The sequence below is a fragment of the Phycodurus eques genome, chromosome 4 (assembly GCF_024500275.1).
Source record: "Phycodurus eques isolate BA_2022a chromosome 4, UOR_Pequ_1.1, whole genome shotgun sequence".
In the NCBI taxonomy this organism is placed as follows: domain Eukaryota; kingdom Metazoa; phylum Chordata; class Actinopteri; order Syngnathiformes; family Syngnathidae; genus Phycodurus; species Phycodurus eques.
The window spans coordinates 12,035,365-12,052,437 of record NC_084528.1 but is presented as its reverse complement, the minus strand read 5'-3'; the positions used below and the strand labels follow the sequence as shown (position 1 = coordinate 12,052,437).

Here is a 17,073-nt window from a genome sequence, read left to right as displayed (position 1 = left end):
TTGAAGCAGGCCAACTCTCATCTCTATGGAAGCACTGCAATGGGTCTTGGCTGATGAAAATCTTTCAGCGGCACTGCAACAATGCCCATGTATGCGGTTTTGCATGTATGACATCCATGATGCAAATGAGATGCCCACTATTACGTCAAAATCTATTGCCCTGTGCCCCCAAGTGTATGTAAAATCACAGTAGAGTGGAACCTCTGTAGTCAAGGTCCCCATTTTTTGGAAACAAAACAAAACAAAAAACGAAGTTTGTCAAAACAGTCGTCAAAACGAGATGTCTGCATAACACACGGGACCTTGACGCAGCTCAATGGGCCTGAGTTCCGCGAGCATAAATAGATAAACAACCTTATTCTTCGCTTATAATTTTTTTCGACACCTGTTTCAAGGATTGACCAACAAGGGGCGTTCAGACAATAGGAGCAAGCGAAAAACTACATACCCTATACACTGTATATACTGTACACTAAGTGAAGTAAGTGGATACACGTGACAAGCAATAAGATTCCAGCGTCATTATACAGTATATGCTTTCCATTTTTCGGAAAATCAGCCATGATTTCTTTCCACAGCTTTAACTCCTGTGGTTGAAATAAATATTTGGCTTGCTTGCAGTTTTTTTTTCCTGATCAAAAGGAGCTTCACGTACTCCTCTATTCTTAGCTTATGTTTAACTCACCAAAATCAGGTTTACTGTTTATGAATTTTTCGATCAGTTCCATGTTAAGCATACCGTATTTTCACGACCATAAGGCGCACTTAAAAATCGTAAATTTTCTCCAAAATGGACGGGGCACCTTATAATGCGGCGTGCCTTATTTGTGGACCGAGTTCCAAAATCTATAAATGTTGTGTGATGAGCGATCCGCATTTCCTACCGACACGATGCTTATACAGAGGAAAAGCGGCATGCGGACGTAAAGGGGGAAGGGTGCGTGTGAAGGAGGACGCTAAAGGCACGCCCCCAGTAGTATATAGCGCCGGTCAAGCCAGCCTCCACTCGTAAAGTAGCAATCAAACCAGCCGCCCCTAGTTTTGTTCATACTAGGCATTACGGTAATAAGTCGCCAACTCGCGGCGAAACCCACCTACAAAATAAAAGCTTCCCAATAATACGGACCTCCGAAGGAATGCAACTAGCAAGGTTAATTTGAATCTTGAGATGCATTAAAAAATGTAGTTTATTAGTTTTCTGAGACTTTTATTTTGAAATACAATATCAGATCTTCATCAAACCTCTTTTGGTGGTCTGTCAGATGATGAAGCAGCACATAGTGGCAGTACAACTTGTGGCTGCTTCACTATGACCACGGGCCTGCTCACAATGCCCTGTGCATCCGACAGTTCCTGCTCGAGAACAACATCACCGTGCTCGAGCAACCTTCCCAACTAACCCAACCTTTTTTTTTTTACCTTCCCAAGCTCAAATAGTTCATTAAGCAGACCGGTTTGAAGATGTGAACGAAATCAAGGAAGAATCCTTCCAGGAGTGGATGAAGGTGTGGCAGAGAAAATGGGGAAAATGCGTTTGACTCCAGCAGGATTGCTTTCAAGGGTAAAACTTTTTAGTTTGTTCGTTTGTTATTTGGATTTGTAGTATATCATTTGTGACACCAGTCCTGGAACCTTTCTGACAAACCTTGCAAAGGTTCCCAAATGGACTTTCAACATGAAGCATCACAGCCATTATTATTAGCTTAACACAAATCTGCTAGCCCAACGCAAACTTACAAGAGGAAACAGCATAGACCTGCTAACAGAAATTAGTATCAAACAAACATTACTTTAGCATAAACACAGCAATAACACATATAAGTAGAACATCCAGCATTTATTCTCTCTGCTCTGTTGAAACAATTCGAACTGCTGGGGTTTAGTTTCAGCTTCTTGTCATGGTTTTAGTTTAGATTATGTTTAGTTTTGTTTCATGTTTCCCGTGTTGTTCATGTCTTGAGTGCTCATTTAGTTATTGTGTCCACCTGTTCTTGTCAACCCTCTACCTTGTTTCAACCAATCAGCTCCCTCCAGCCACTCGTGTCAATTTGTTTGTATTTAGTTCCCTGGTTTCTTTCAGTGCTGGTCGGTTCATTGTTGTATGTCAAATGTCAGCAGTTGTCATAGTCCATGTTTCCTTATACTGTCATGTTTCTTACTTCTTTGGTCCCTGGTGTTTCTTTGTTACTTTGTGTTTAGATTTTGGACTTGGTTAATTTAGTATTTAGATTTTTCCGTGATCCTTTTTTGCCTTTGTTTTTGGAATTAAATATCATTTTTGAGACTCTTATCTGATAGTGGCAATGGTGTGACAGGTAGAATTGATTATTTATGTCAAGAAGAAGTGTCAGGTTTGGGTTTTTGAGGTGTTGGAGGCAAGGAAGTGGAGGACCCTAGCGTAGGGACGCAGGGAGGCAAAGAGCTAGAGTAAAAGTTGTGTTAACAAGGGAGCGATGTGGGAACAAATAGAGATAGGAAAAGAAAATAATGAGAGAGTAAAAGTTTTATGATAGTAGCAAATTTGTGTCCCTTAATTTCGTCTGAGGATGTTTGCACATTTGATCTTTGCTCATTTGTATGCATGTGAGTTGTGAAATGTGCTGATGGAGGCCTTCTGTGCTATGTGAGCAAATGGCCAAGTGTACTATAGTAAGCATTTGTTTCACAAAACAGCATTTGCAGGTGCACAGACAACTAGAATTGGGGACATATTTGTAATTCTGGGAAACAACTATTCCAACTTACCCATTTTGTATCGTGGCGGGATCATATGTCAGGGTCATGCCACTCTGTGGATACAAAGAGGGGAACATAAAAGTTAAAAAAGGTAAAACTGGTCATTATGCTATAGAATTTGTGCAAGAAAGTCAGTGTTTCTATCATGTTGTGTATCTCTTTTGATACTCTTTTGTTGAGACATGTCGCTGTCTGATTTGGATGTATAAACTATTGCTAGAATGACCTGACAGTATCATTTGTTTTTCAACTAAAACAGAGAACAATAGCATTATATAGAAATATGGATGTGAGCCTGAGAACAAAGATATTTGAAAGGAAACATAATTGTCAGGAAATGAATACATTTGATGACTTCTGTGAGTACACTTACAGTGTCCTCAACATCAATTGGTGTTTCATAAACATTTTGAGATAACACAACATTTTTAGGATCAGATTGTGGGAATAATATTTCTGAAAAGTGTAAAAAAACATAACTTTTTGGACTTAGTTTTGCATAATCTTGCTACACTGAGAAAGATGACCATGGATGCAGATAAAAACACAACTTCCTTGGCAGAGTTTATAAGAAATAAAATAAATAAATGATCAAGGATGATACTGTATATGTGAACTCTGATGGAATAACATTCTGCAAAAACCTCTGCTGAGTCCAGTCAACACATTCTTGGACTACGGTGTATTGCCTTTCCACAAAAAAACTCAGCAAGCTAGGACAAAATGGAGGATATGTTCACACGCCAGGTAAATTCAGATGTCTTTGGCCCAATGTGATATGTAACTGATCAATGTGAAGAGTACAGTTCAGATTTGTTTCGTATCTGACCCAGACCTCTTTCGTATGATGTATAAATTGGGGATCCAATGCGAGTGCATTCTGGACGCTCATCTGACATCTACGTCGTCAAAAGGCAACAAATTTCACAATTATTCGACAAAACAGACGCGTAGAAAGCAATTGCGGACAAAGGAACAGAAAACAGTCAGTGGTGAAAAGAACATGGTTTACAACTCATAAACATGAGAAAATGTTGGCTCTGGTTGCACAAAAGCCTTGAATTGAAACGCACAGGGTCATAGTTACTTCTGTAAACACACTGCGTGTTTCGTGTGCATGCACAACGTGACATTGTGTTTTGTACACATAGGCCACGTAACATTGTGTTTTTTGCACAGATATGACTTCAAGGACTCATTCTGTTCACATTGGAAGTCACATTTGTTGTTGTAACAAAAAGTGCAATTAAAAGATTGTATTCAACAAAAAATCCCAATTGGGCATCATGCCCTGCAGTGTGAACGTAGCCTTAAGTGCCTGCTGAGCTTCGAAAGAATGACAATGCAGCACATATGGAGCCTAATAGCACTAAGTGAGCACTGAAAAAAAAAAAAAAAAAAAAGCAAGGGAAGTAAAACACACGACTGAAGCCATTAGCAAGGGAAACACCATCCAAGTAAAGCACGTATTACAGTGTTTGTCAAGGACAAAAGCCTTGAAGAAGTCAAAAAAGGACAGGGGAAACCCATCCATCCATTTTCTTTACCGCTTATCCTCACTAGGGTCGTGGGATGCTGGAGCCTATCCCAGGGAGGCTGGGTACACCCTGAACCGGTCGCCAGCCAATCGTAGGGCACATAGAAACAAACAACCATTCACACTCACATTCACACCTACAGGCAATTTAGAGTCTTCAATCAACCTAAAACGCATGTTTTTGGGATGTGGGAGGAAACCGGATTGCCCGGAAAAAACCCACCCAGGCACAGGGAGAACATGCAAACCCCACACAGACGGGACCGGGATTTGGTCCCCAGAACCGTGAGGCAGATGTGCTAATCAGTTGCTAATCAGTGTGCTAATCAGTAAACACACCATTATATGATGTGTTTACACAAATCTTGTGCTGATTAGTTTGACAGGAGAGGACAGATAAAAACAAAGCCTGTGGGTGGTTACAAATGATTAAACTCAAACATGACATGAAGTACTTTGTACATTAAGACAACTTGAGGGAAAGTTACATACCAAATATATTTAGAACCATTCTAATTGTACAGACAGGTGCATGTTGGGACTGTAATCATCTGTGCTGTCAGTCTCACTGGAGCTCTACAGTCTCACGAAGCGTGAGAGACAATAACGACCATTGATGTATTTTTTTAAGCATGAACTGATTCGTTTTTAACCAATTTCCCTCAGTTATCTGTACCTCATGTATTTTCCAGAATAACATGGATTTTGAGCCTATCACAGCTGATTTATGATGAAAGGCAGGGTCACTCTGGAAAGATCACCTTCCAATTATGGGGCTGACATATAAAAAAGTACAGTTTTGTACACAGATTTATGTTGTTTCCAATATCAAAGGTTGTGAACGGTAACAAACCCCAAAAAGAATGTTCTGTATTAGACAGTTTTTAGCACTCATCTGTTGCATGGGAAACCAGCGGCAGCACTAGAGTACATAAATGGTAGACTCTACACAAAGTTTTGTTGGTTGCTCAATACAGAGCTGCCAACCTATAAAAAATCACTTCCAGAACAATTTGTCCAAATTTCCATATTTTCAAAAACATTTTTTCAAGAACGTTTCCGTGCGACAGTCATAATCGTTAATAAATTATGGTTTCAAAATTTGTCAGTTTTATTTCATCATCCTTGTAATGGTGGATGCAGTTGCAGCCTGAATCAAAGTGCCAGAATATAATATTTGTGTCTATGGATTAATTCACCTTTGCCAATTCTGTTCTCAACCCTGGTAATAATAATTAAATAATAATAATAATTAACATGGAGGCGATAATCAGTGATTTACAAAGAGAACTTTCCCCTGGCAGCTGGGGTGGGGGGTGGAAATAATAAAATAGCGTGGACCAAGAAGCTGGTTCAATGTGTGCGTGCTGGTAATGTCAGACGCTGGATTTTTTTCCAGTATCTGAAACAATTAGTGTTACGGCCGTAACGAGTCAACATTCAGTGATTTTTGTAACAATATATGAACATTCCGTAGAACTTGGCAGCTGTCAATAGAAAATGGACACTTGGAACACGCATGAAAAGCATGAAAGGCTTTTTTCACAAATAAAGCTTTTGTTCTTATAGTAAACAACCATATGACAAGAATATGCTGGATGTCCTCCATGTAGCCCGTAGATTAGTGTTATCGCTACCTTGCTTACATACCCCAGGGTGGAAATCCAAGCCAGATCTGGAATTACCATTAAAAAATGCATCAAGCAGAACTACACTGTATTGCTTCTTTGAAATGGGACTACAGAGATAAACAACCGTTCACATGCACAATGCACAAGACTGGGGAGGCCGCAGAAAGACACTCTGTGGTGGCCAGGCAGCCTCTGAGCCCCGCGACGGGACAATTCTCCCTCCTTTATCTCCATTGAAATTAAGCGGTCCGTTAATCACGCTGCTGTGCCAAAGCATGCACCACAAGCGGCCACAATAGTGAAAGCATCACGACTCCCCTGTATGATTTTCTTCCCCCCTCCTAACCCCACGACATCGCGACCAACATCTGTGTGGGTGACGACCCTAACACTGTTGCGCAGGACTTCCGGTGGCTACTCTAACTTCTGTCGAACTGGCAAGGGGCCACAAGGGAGAGGATCCCATCCGGTACGTGGCTGCCAAATAACACAAAACACATTACATTTTAGAGAATTTATTTTTTCGAGTTGCAAGCATAGTTTAATGGCCAATTGCATGCTATACCGGTAATAATGGGCCAAGTTCTTATGAATAAGGAAGTGGCCATTTACCAGAATGGTACTTATTGCTTGGGCCTGCACGAGTCCCCTCCCCCACTATATAAACGTATAGTAGGGGATGGAGGCTCATGCCAGAAAGTATACGCCACAGCCCGCTGTCGTCACAGGGCTATGAAAATTCAATTCTGTGATTATTCCAGATACCCAATGGGATGGCTTGTGGGGTGGCCACCTTTTTTTCTGGGGTAACCGCGACTATCCCCTGACTCCGCCCATGGTTGTCCGTTTGTATGTCAGTGATCACTCCATGGTCGACCCTGCCTATCAGCCACCCTCTTTGTCAAGCTATTCTGGGGGAGATCCCTAGGCAATCAAGTCTCTCCAGTATTTCCTGGGTCGTCCACGGGGCTTCCTCCCGGTGGGATGTGCCTAGAACACCTCACGAGGGAGCTGTTCAGGGGGCATCCTAACAAGATCCCCGAGTCACCTCATCTGGCACTTCTCGATGTAATGGAACAGCAGCTCTACTCTGAGCCCCTGCCAGATGAATGAGCTTCTCACCCTATCTCTAAGGGAAATCCCCAGCGCCCTGAAAACTAATTTTGGCCACTTGTGTCTGTGAACTTGTTCTTTCAGTCACCACCCACAGCTCATGACCATAGGTGAGGGTAATGTAACGGATATCGACTCTCAACACAAAGACTACAAAAGACTGGCCTGCCCTGCTTTTTTATATCCACTCAACTCCTTGGATGGAGCCCACAGGCTGGCAGGATTTCTATCTTGACTCACCACGACACTTAAACAAGAAGAATGAGTGATGACTGTTCACAACTGATCAATTTCACTTTTGATTTGCAGTCAAAATGCTCTCAAAATGCCCCAGATCCGGTGAGAACGAAGGGTCACTCCTCAATGATAGAACAAGGTCACCCCCCCCCCCAGTGGTGTCCGCAAACACTGCCCCCTCGTGACCCTATATTATTTGTTTCGAAAATGAACAATGAAATTCAGGAAATCCCAGATCTGTATGAACATGTACAAGCCTGAAATAGGACCCTGAATGTGCATCTTGATTTCTGCATCATTGATATGTTGATTCTGCAGGTTTGGCGATCAGTTTGTTCATGAGGACTGTAGAACAGTGTTTTAAGCCAAAAGTATGAAATATTGTTGTGTTGAACAATGTTATTTAACATGCCAGAACTAAGATCGAAACAAGCTTGTTTTGTATATTTAATATCTGCTTAGACAGATTCAAAGTTGGGAATCGTTTTTTAAAATGTTCGGAGTTCACCCGTGATACAGGTGTGGCCCACGTACTTAAGAAACTTAAAAAAGAAATCCGAGTCGGGGGCGTTATCTCTTTCTCCCGAGACTCAGAGGTATAAAGGCAGACCCCACTCCTTTGTCCTTGCTCTCTCATTCCTGTCTCTGCTTCTGGGCTTGTCTACTGGACCCTCTTGGCTCTGACCGTGACCTCCCCCCCATTTCTCTTCGTATCCATGTTTTAATCCATGGACCAGGAGAGAGGCTCGGTCTTTCAAAAAAGCGTAAAAGTGTGCCCTGCCAACAAGTCCCATGGCAGAAAACGTTATGAGCACAGCTTCTTGCATCCGCGTGACCATCAATTTTCATTTTAAAATTTGGAGTCCTTTCGTATTTTCCTTCCTTTTGTTCGTTTTTTTTCTCCCAACGGTTCACCTGCCTTGTTCCCGTCTGAGACGAAAAGCCTCCTACTCTGTGTTCACGTGATCCATGAATAGTGAGTAAACATTGAAACAACAACCCGAACAAGTACAAATTGGTGCATAGTAGCTTGCGGTTAGTTTAATGATCTTTAACGAGTCCCAACTGTTCTTACTCAACACACATCTCACAAGTTCAGCCATTCACTCACACTTTTACATAACTGTGGCAACCTTTTCAGAAAAAGCTTGATCCATGAGGTTTTTCATCGTTTTGCCCTGCTGTTAGCTAATCAATGACGTGGTGCCCCATTTTTATACTGACTAAACATCCTTAGTTACAATATTCTCCCGTTTCACTTTGAAACGGACCCCAGTGAATGGAGGAAAACCCAAACGTTATCCTCCTACCCCTTACCACATTAATTACGTGTTTCTTTAACACCAATGTACGCTACAGTAGGAACGTAGATCGACTGGTAAATAGAGAGTTTCGTCTTTCGGCTCAGCTCCTCCTTTAACCCCACCGACTGTTGCAGCCTCCACATGACTGCAGACGCTGCACAGATACACCTGTCGATCTCCCCCTCCATCCTTCCCTCACTCCTGAACAAGACCCCAGGATACTTGAACTCCTCCACTTGGGGCAGGATATCCTCCTTGATCCGGAGACATCAGAATCAGAATCATCTTTATTTGCCAAGTATGTCCAAAATACACGGAATGAATTTGTCTCCGGTAGTTGGAGCCACTCTAGTACGACAGCAGACAGTCAATTGACAGAGAACACTTTTGAGACATAAAGACATTGACAAAAAACAGTCACTGAGCAATAAAGGGTTGCTAATTATCTGGTAATGCCAGTACATTTTATTTTATTTTTTTTGACAATTTTGCAAAAAGATGCAGAGTCCTCTAGCACTTAGAGCAGTTCGAATGACTAACATTGCAATAGTCCGGTGCAATGACCATTGTGCCAAGGGCGGCGAGACTTTAAACGTGTAGTGCGATAATCTGGGACAATGTTGATTGTGCAACTGTTGCAGATACTCCTCAGTCAGTGTGCAAATGGAGCATATGCTACTCTGGCATGAGTGGCCAGTATTGGTCAACAACAGATATGCAAATAGTGCAGCGTGGCGAGACTACTACAGTGAGTGCACGAGTAATGTATAATTGGCCCCACAGAAATGTGACAACAAACTCAAGACAAAAAAATTCCAGCATGTTGTCATGGAATTGTAGGTTAGGTGTTTAAGAAGTTGATTGCAAGAGGGAAGAAGCTGTTGGAATGTCTGCTAGTTCTAGTTTGCATTGATCGGTAGCGCCTACCTGAGGGAAGGAGCTGGAAGATCCGGTGACTGGGATGTGGAGGGTCCGAGAAGATTTTGTACGCTCTTGTCTTAGTTCTGGCAGCGTGCAAGTCCTCAAGGGTTGGTAGGGGGTACCGACAATCCTTTCAGCAGTTTTGATTGTCTGTTCGGAGTTTGTCCTTTTTTGTAGCAGCACCAAACCAGACTGTGATGGAAGAACACAGGATTGACGGAGTTGATGTTGGTCGCCCACTTCAGGTCCTGAGAGACTGTAATTCCCAGGAACTTGAAGGTCTCGACGATTGATACAAGGCAGCTGGATAGCATGAGGGGCAGCTGTGGCGAAGCATGCCTCCTGAAGTCCACGATCATCTCTACAGTCTTGAACGTGTTAAGCTTCAGGTTATGTCGGCCGCACCACAGCTCCAGCCGCTCCACTTCCTGTCGATATGCAGACTCGTCACCGTCCTTGATGAGGCCGATGATAGTGGTGTCATCTTCAGCAGTTTGACAACCGGGTGCGCTGAGGTGCAGTCGTTCGTGTAGAGAGACAAGAGCAGCGGAGAAAGGACACAACTTTGGGGTGCCCCAGTGCTGATGCTGCGTGTGGATGAGGTGGTCTCCCCCAGCCTCACCTGCCGTGTCCTGCCCGTCAGGAATCTGTAAATTCACTGGCAGATGGCAGGTGAGATGCTGAGCTGGAGAAGTTTGGAGGAAAGGAGTTCAGGGATGATGGTGTTGAACGCTGAGCTGAGGTCCATGAACAGGATCCTTGCGTAGGTCCCTGCACTGTCGAGGTGTTCTAGGATGAAGTGCAGTCCCATGTTGACTGCATCATCCGCAGACCTGTTCGCTCGGTAGGCAAACTGCAGGGGGTCCAGCAGGGGACCTGTGATGCTCTTGAGGAGGTTTAGCACAAGATGTTCAAAGGACTTCATGACCACAGATGTCAAGGCGACAGGCCTGTAGTCATTTAGACCCAAGATTCCAGGTTGCTTGGGGACTGGAGTGATGGTGGAGTGTTTGAAACAGGATGGTACTTCGCACAGTTCCAGAGATCTATTGAATATCTATTGAATAAGACTGGAGCGAGCTGGTCCGCGCAGACTTTGAGGCAGGATGGGGACACAAGGTCTCGGCCTGCCACTTTGTTAATCTTTTGTTGTTTGAAGATACGTCTCACATCCTGTTCGCGGATGGTTAACGCAGAAGTCGGTGGAGTGATAGTGGTCGGTGGTGCGGCTGGGGGGGGGGGGGGGTTGGGCTGTGAAAGTGTCCTTTTCAAATCTGCAGTCGAAGGTGTTCAAGTCGATGGCTAGTGTGCTATTGTTCTCAGCTTGGGGGGATTGTCGCTTGTAATTTGTCAGCGACAGGAATGCATGCCAGACTGATTTAGAGTCGTTAGGCACCCTTTTCCAGCAGAGGACCATGGCCTCAGATTTCGAGGTGCTGATTCTCATCTCAACTGCTTTACACTCTGCTGCGAACCACTCCAGCGAGAGCTGAAGATCGCGGCTTCAATAAGCCAACAGAACCACATCATCTGCAAAAAGCAGAGACGTAATACTGAAGTCACCAAACCAGACCCCCCTCTATAACTTGGAAGCACCAAACAATTCTGTCCATAAAGGTAATGAACAGAATCGGTGACAAAGGGCAGCCTTGGCATAGTCCATCCTTCAGCAGACAATTTAGGGTGTCCGATACCCAATGCTCCCAGATAAATACCCACAGAACTCTCTGAGAGACACGGCTGAATGCCTTCTCCAAGTCTACAAAGCACATTTGGGCAAACCAGACCCTGCTGAGGGTGTAGCGCTTATCTGTTGTGGTCTTAGACAGTATACACTACATATTATGCAGTATGTTGATGTTGAGGATGAGGGCAACATGATTAATTCATTAATTAAGAGGTGTGTTCCAATACTTTAGCCGTACATTGTACATGAGGGGAAGGAAAATCAGACACCGGAATTTTATCAGCTAGTCTTGACATTAATACCTCTATTCTTTGTGACAAAGCCTTGCTTCTCATCTCACAAACGTGTATGAACCAGCATGTTGTCCAAATTCCAGTTTGCAAGACTACACTGTTGAGATGCCTCATGGTGTACCTACAAATAAACATGAAAAATGTGGTCTTGAATGTCATCTATACGAAAAATATCTTTTCACCCCTCTGGTCTTTCTGTATTCTGTGTGGTTAGTGACAAGTGCCACTTCCCTTAGTTCTGTAAATTGAGTCTTTGGTTTCAACATTTTATTTTCTACATTGTTCAATAATGCATCAATCTTCTACTGTATTCAATGCAAAATGCCAGATGTCATTTCATTCGCAGATGTCAGCATATATAAGGGAACAGACCAAAAATGGTGATCAGTAGTTTCAGAAATAATCTAGTGTATTATCAGTTCAATTTAATACATTTATAAATGACAGCTTTCATATTGCCTGCTGTATCTCTAATTCACCCTCAAACTTTTTATTGAATTGAAAACCAATAATGATCCAATAAAGGGCCTGTCAAGCTCAGTTTTAAACTGCACTAAAATGAAATAGAGTGTGGTTTCAGAGTGATTTAAAAGTTTATCAACATAGTTTTCCTGCAGATTATTCTGAACCTTGATCTGTTAGGATCAGAGGTGTCAAACTCAGTATAGTTACGGGCCACACACAGCCTAATTTAATAACAAGTGGGCAGGCCAGTGAAATCAAAGCATAATTAATATAATTAACAATACTAAATGCTGCTTCACCATGTTTGCTTTGGTCTTTGTGCTCCACTATTTGAACTGACTCTGTCGATCTCAGAGCCCTCCTGGGTTTATATTCCATTAGCGTTTCTTTCATGTATTCAAGACCTAAACCATTTAGTGATTTATAGACCAGGAGCAGAACTTTAAAATCTATTCTAAAGCCGAGTGGGAGCCAGTGTAAAGACTTTAGAAATGGAGTAATATGCTCTGACCTCTTTGTTCTGGTCAGAACCCGAGCTGCATCTGTTTAATGCTCTTTTTGGGGAGTCCAGTCAGAAGACCATTACAACAGTCAAGACTACTTGAAATAAAAGCATGGATGAGCTCCTCCTGGTCGGCTTGGCACATTTAAGCCTTCACTCTGGATATGTTCTTCAGATGGTAGAAGGCAGTTTTAGTGATTGATTTGGTATAAAAGTCAAAAGTCTATCAGAACACCAAGGTTTCGGACTTCGTCTTTGGTTTTTAAAGAGAGTGACTCCAGGTATTTACTCGCAACAATTCTCTTTTCTTTATTGCCAAAAACAATTATCTCAGTTTTCATGTGGTTTAATTGAAAAAAAATTGGCTCCTCCAGTTATTTATCGGTTTTATTTGTTTATTGAACTGCAGTCATCTGGAGACACTGCTATATTTAACTGTGTGTCATCTGCACAGCTATGATAGTCAAAATTTAATTTCTGAAGAATTTGACTCAAGGGTAGCATACACAGGCTGAACAGGAAGGGTCCAAAGGCCCCCATAGGTAATTCCCATTCAATGAGATTGAACACTTCCAATGGTTACAAAATAACTCCTTTCCTCTAGGTAGGACCTGAACCATTTAAGGACTGTTCCATTTGGTCCAACCCACGTTTCCAACCTGTTCAGCAGTATATTATGATCTACCGTATCAAAAGCCGCACTGAGATCCAACAAGACCAGACTTGACACTTTTCCCGAGTCAGTATTCAACCTTATATCATTTAGCACTTTGATAAGAGCAGATTCTGCACAGTGTTGAGTTCGGAAAACTTGATTGAAATTTGTCAAAAAGTCCATTTAAGTTCAAGAAATTGCTGAGTTGATTAAAAATAACTTTCTCAAAAATCTTGGCTATGAAAGGGAGATTTGAGATGAGTATAGCTTGCTAATATGGAAGCGATCAGCATTCTATTTCTTTAGAAGAGGCTTAATGGCAGCTACTTTAAGAGCTTTAGGAAACTCGCCTGACTGAAGTGAGCAGTTGATTACTTGCTGGAAATCAGCTGGCACAGACTTCGCAATAGCTTTGGAAAAGTCAGATGGTATTGAGTCAAGACAGCTGGTTGATGGTTTCAGCTGCTGAACCGTTTTCGCTAGAATTCTTTTGGTCAATTGTATGCGAGAGTGCATGTTATTATGGGAGGCGGGGGCTAATGAGCCATAAAATAAAACCCAAACCCATCTGAAGGAGTGGAATGAGTTTTATCACAATCACGCTGTTACACGGGCTGGATTCCACCCCCTGCTTTGGCCTGCAGACTGTATGTTTGTCACTTCCATGTTAGCTGTTTACCAGGAGTATATACACTAGATCGATGGGAGCAATGGTGACAATATACAAAACTTTTATTTGCACAAACGGATGAAGCTGAATATGTTTAAAATATTAAACTCATATTTGACAGAATGGTCATTCAGATAGTGACTTAACGACTTAATGATGTAAGAAAATGTTTTCTTTCTTGTTTGTTTAAATTTATTATAAAAGTCAGATGACAGAGATGTTATGGGGTCAGTTAAAATTCATATTTGCATTGTTTATATGTTATGTAACACATGCATGGAATACATGCAGTTTTCAACCATAGTTGAGCTAAAAATGTGGTTTTTATGACACATATTGAGCCCTCTGCGAACATACCCGAATCTCAAGACACCGGGGTGTGGTTACTTTATCCACCACAAGGGCTACCCGAAGTGACGTTGCAATTGACAAACACAGCGTGCTACACACTACACGCAATGGCGAGCAACGTGTTGGAATATGACAAGGAGGAGGATTTCAACGTACAGGAACACCCAACTGAACTCGTCAAACCGTACATGTTTGAGCCCATTGGGAGGTCGGAACCTGGCAGTGACGACGACGAGCAGCCACATAGCAGCTGTACAACAGAACGAGAGTGGCCACTGGCTCGATGTGACGGTATGTCAAAAGCATGTCTTTTTATACAGTGATGGCTATAAATAATGGGGTGCCAATATTTTTGAGGACGACTATACGTATTATATATTCATATATGTTTCAGTGACACGGCACAAGCTTTTACATAGTATGCAGTATTCCTATATAGTGTGTCCCTCGCTCGAGTAGCGCTATAACGCCCCGCACAGAAAGTCTTTGCTGTGTCTGTCGGCTTGTTATATAGGCAAAAGTACAGATGACAGTACTGAAAAGTACTGGGTGGCTCTTTTTTTCCCTACTCCCCAGTGCATAGTAACTATAATAGAGTCGTAGGTATATACAAGGAATCCTCACCTCTTGTCTGCGCTGCTGCACCGTGGCGGCTGCGAGATTTAGTTCTCTTGTTGGCGGTTGAGGTCCCGGTGGCCGTAGGTAAAATAGTTGGCACTGCAGATGATTGAAGCCTCTACCTCTGTGTCCAATGTTTTCTGCTAAGTCTTTCTCAAAACACGCTGGTTCAAAGTGATCAGCACAGAGTTTGGGATGCTTGCTAGGCACCCATACCTAACCACATTTCTTCCCCTGTCGATTGACTTTCCCTAGCCACTGGTCACATATTCCTTTTTCATTTGGAAAACCAAAAAAAAACTCTTGCCACTGCCTGAACCATTTATACAACCAAATACCACACAATAAACCATCGTGACATCGTTAAATCATATGTCAACAAATATACAAGGACGGGAACAACAGCACACAACGTAGAATGAACAGGCTGTTTGGCTCGTGTGACATCACAGTGCCGGATAGCGCCGAAAACCGGAAGGCGCTGGATGCAAAAAGCAGAAGGCGCATTCTGCATCATATTTATCGATTTAACTGCTTTATATGTGCCATATAATTACTTCGAAATGGCAGCTGTGGTTTGTAAAGGGGTTCTAGAGTTTTCAAGAAACATTTTTAAATCTTTGTCCTCTGACCTTTAAATAACTAATGAAACAAAATATACATTTTCTTGTTCCTTCCTTCCTTCAGTGAATACAAAATGCATAGTGAGAAGCCTCACCTCTCCTTCCCGTGTCCACGGTCGTCCGTTCTGTGGATATTTGACCTGGGTTTGTCTCTTCTTTTGGCCTCCGTCAGCAAACTTGCACAGCAACGGCTCTGCAGGGGCTGCAGCGAGGCGGCAGATATGTAGAGCGAAACAGACAAGGACAAACACAAAGACAAATCTTAGAAGCAGGAAAAAGAAAATCAAAAAAATCTGGGTGCTGCGTGTGTTGAACCCAACACTGTTTTGTATAACAGCGATGACAACCAAAATTTTCAGCTTTCTCATTCGCACTCTCTTTCCTCGCATCCCAACATCCGAAACAACACTATCACTGTATCTCAACCCCTTCAGATAAGCTTCTGAAAGAGCAGCCGTGATATGGAAACAAAGCCACAGGCTAATCATCAAAGCATGGCAAATGTGGCACAAACCAAGCTAGCATGCTTAACACGCTAAAAAAAACTTTAGCTTGAACCTGGGTAAAGTGCTGCCATTGTGCATTGCTTAACATCCTCCGAATTATCAGACCTGAGAAAGAAGAAATACTAATATAAATAGAATTAGTCAGGTGGGAACTTCTGTACAAAAGTTCATAAACTTTAACTTAACCTAGAGCAGGCAGCTGCAAAGGAGCACAATTACAGCAAGGTAAAATGCCGTTTTATTTTTATTTATTATTATTATTTTATTTGTATTATTGCTTGGCTTTGTGAAGGTCTTCTTTTGAATGATTTTTCTAGTTACAGTTTTACTTCTTTTTGAACTCACAACATTTTTAGTTCTTGTAGCCATCATAAGGCACAAAATAAGATAGAAAAGCAGTACTAGTTATACAAGTTGTGTGTTTCACTGACTGAGATCTGGAAAATTGTGGAAGGAGAAGGACCTTTAATTCAAGATGTACTGTACAGCATAATTGTTGGATCAGTTTTTTTTTTTTGCACATTCAAGTCCTTGGCTACAATACAGTACAGTATAGAGTCAAGTCCTTACAAAGTGAGCTAATACCACCCATCAGAAACAAAGGTCAAAACATTAGTGGCACAAAGATGGGTTTTATGCCCTTCAAACTATTTACATACTTTGTGATGTGGGAACTGACGAAAAAGACACAAGAATCAATGATAAGCATCTCGCTGTATGAACCTTGACTGTTGTTGACTAGACAAACATGGGCATTGATGAGCCTGAGGTCTTATTCTGTTCATATGTTTGGATTTAAGTAATTAATGGTTATCTCTCTCATGGGGAATGTCCACAACTCGTCATTATTTAGTCAATATGCATTGAATCAGCATCAAAACTCAGTGAATGCATTGTGCACAATAATACCCTTGTGAAATATGCTGTTTTTAACTGTGATCCTTTTGCACGCGTCTGTGCTGTACAAATGGGATGTCAACAGTATATAAACACATATACTGCCTACTCAATAATACCCTCTTTAACTAACGATAGAAGTACTGTATTCATAATTAATATTATCTTTCTGGTGGCCAATGATCATCAATATGTAAATGTACCTGCTATGTTAATGCCATATCATTTTTTAAATTAATATTCTAATGTCCTACTAAAACTGCAGTGATTGCAAACTGCAGATGAACTCCAATCTGTATCCACAGTGCCGTGCGCAGTTCACAAATA

At 42.0% G+C, this 17,073-nt stretch overlaps 1 protein-coding gene across 1 annotated transcript in view; it reads right to left on the bottom strand.

Annotated features, from left to right (window-relative positions):
- The window catches only part of LOC133402017 (RNA-binding motif, single-stranded-interacting protein 3-like), a 148,016-nt gene that overhangs the window by 21,953 nt on the left and 108,990 nt on the right, over positions 1 to 17,073 (bottom strand). The window contains exons 7-8 of the mRNA XM_061675568.1: positions 15,439 to 15,545; positions 2,746 to 2,789 (exon numbers count right to left, since the gene is read on the bottom strand). Of these exons, the coding sequence (XP_061531552.1) occupies positions 2,746 to 2,789; positions 15,439 to 15,545 (151 nt within the window). The remainder of the gene's footprint in view (positions 1 to 2,745; positions 2,790 to 15,438; positions 15,546 to 17,073) is intronic.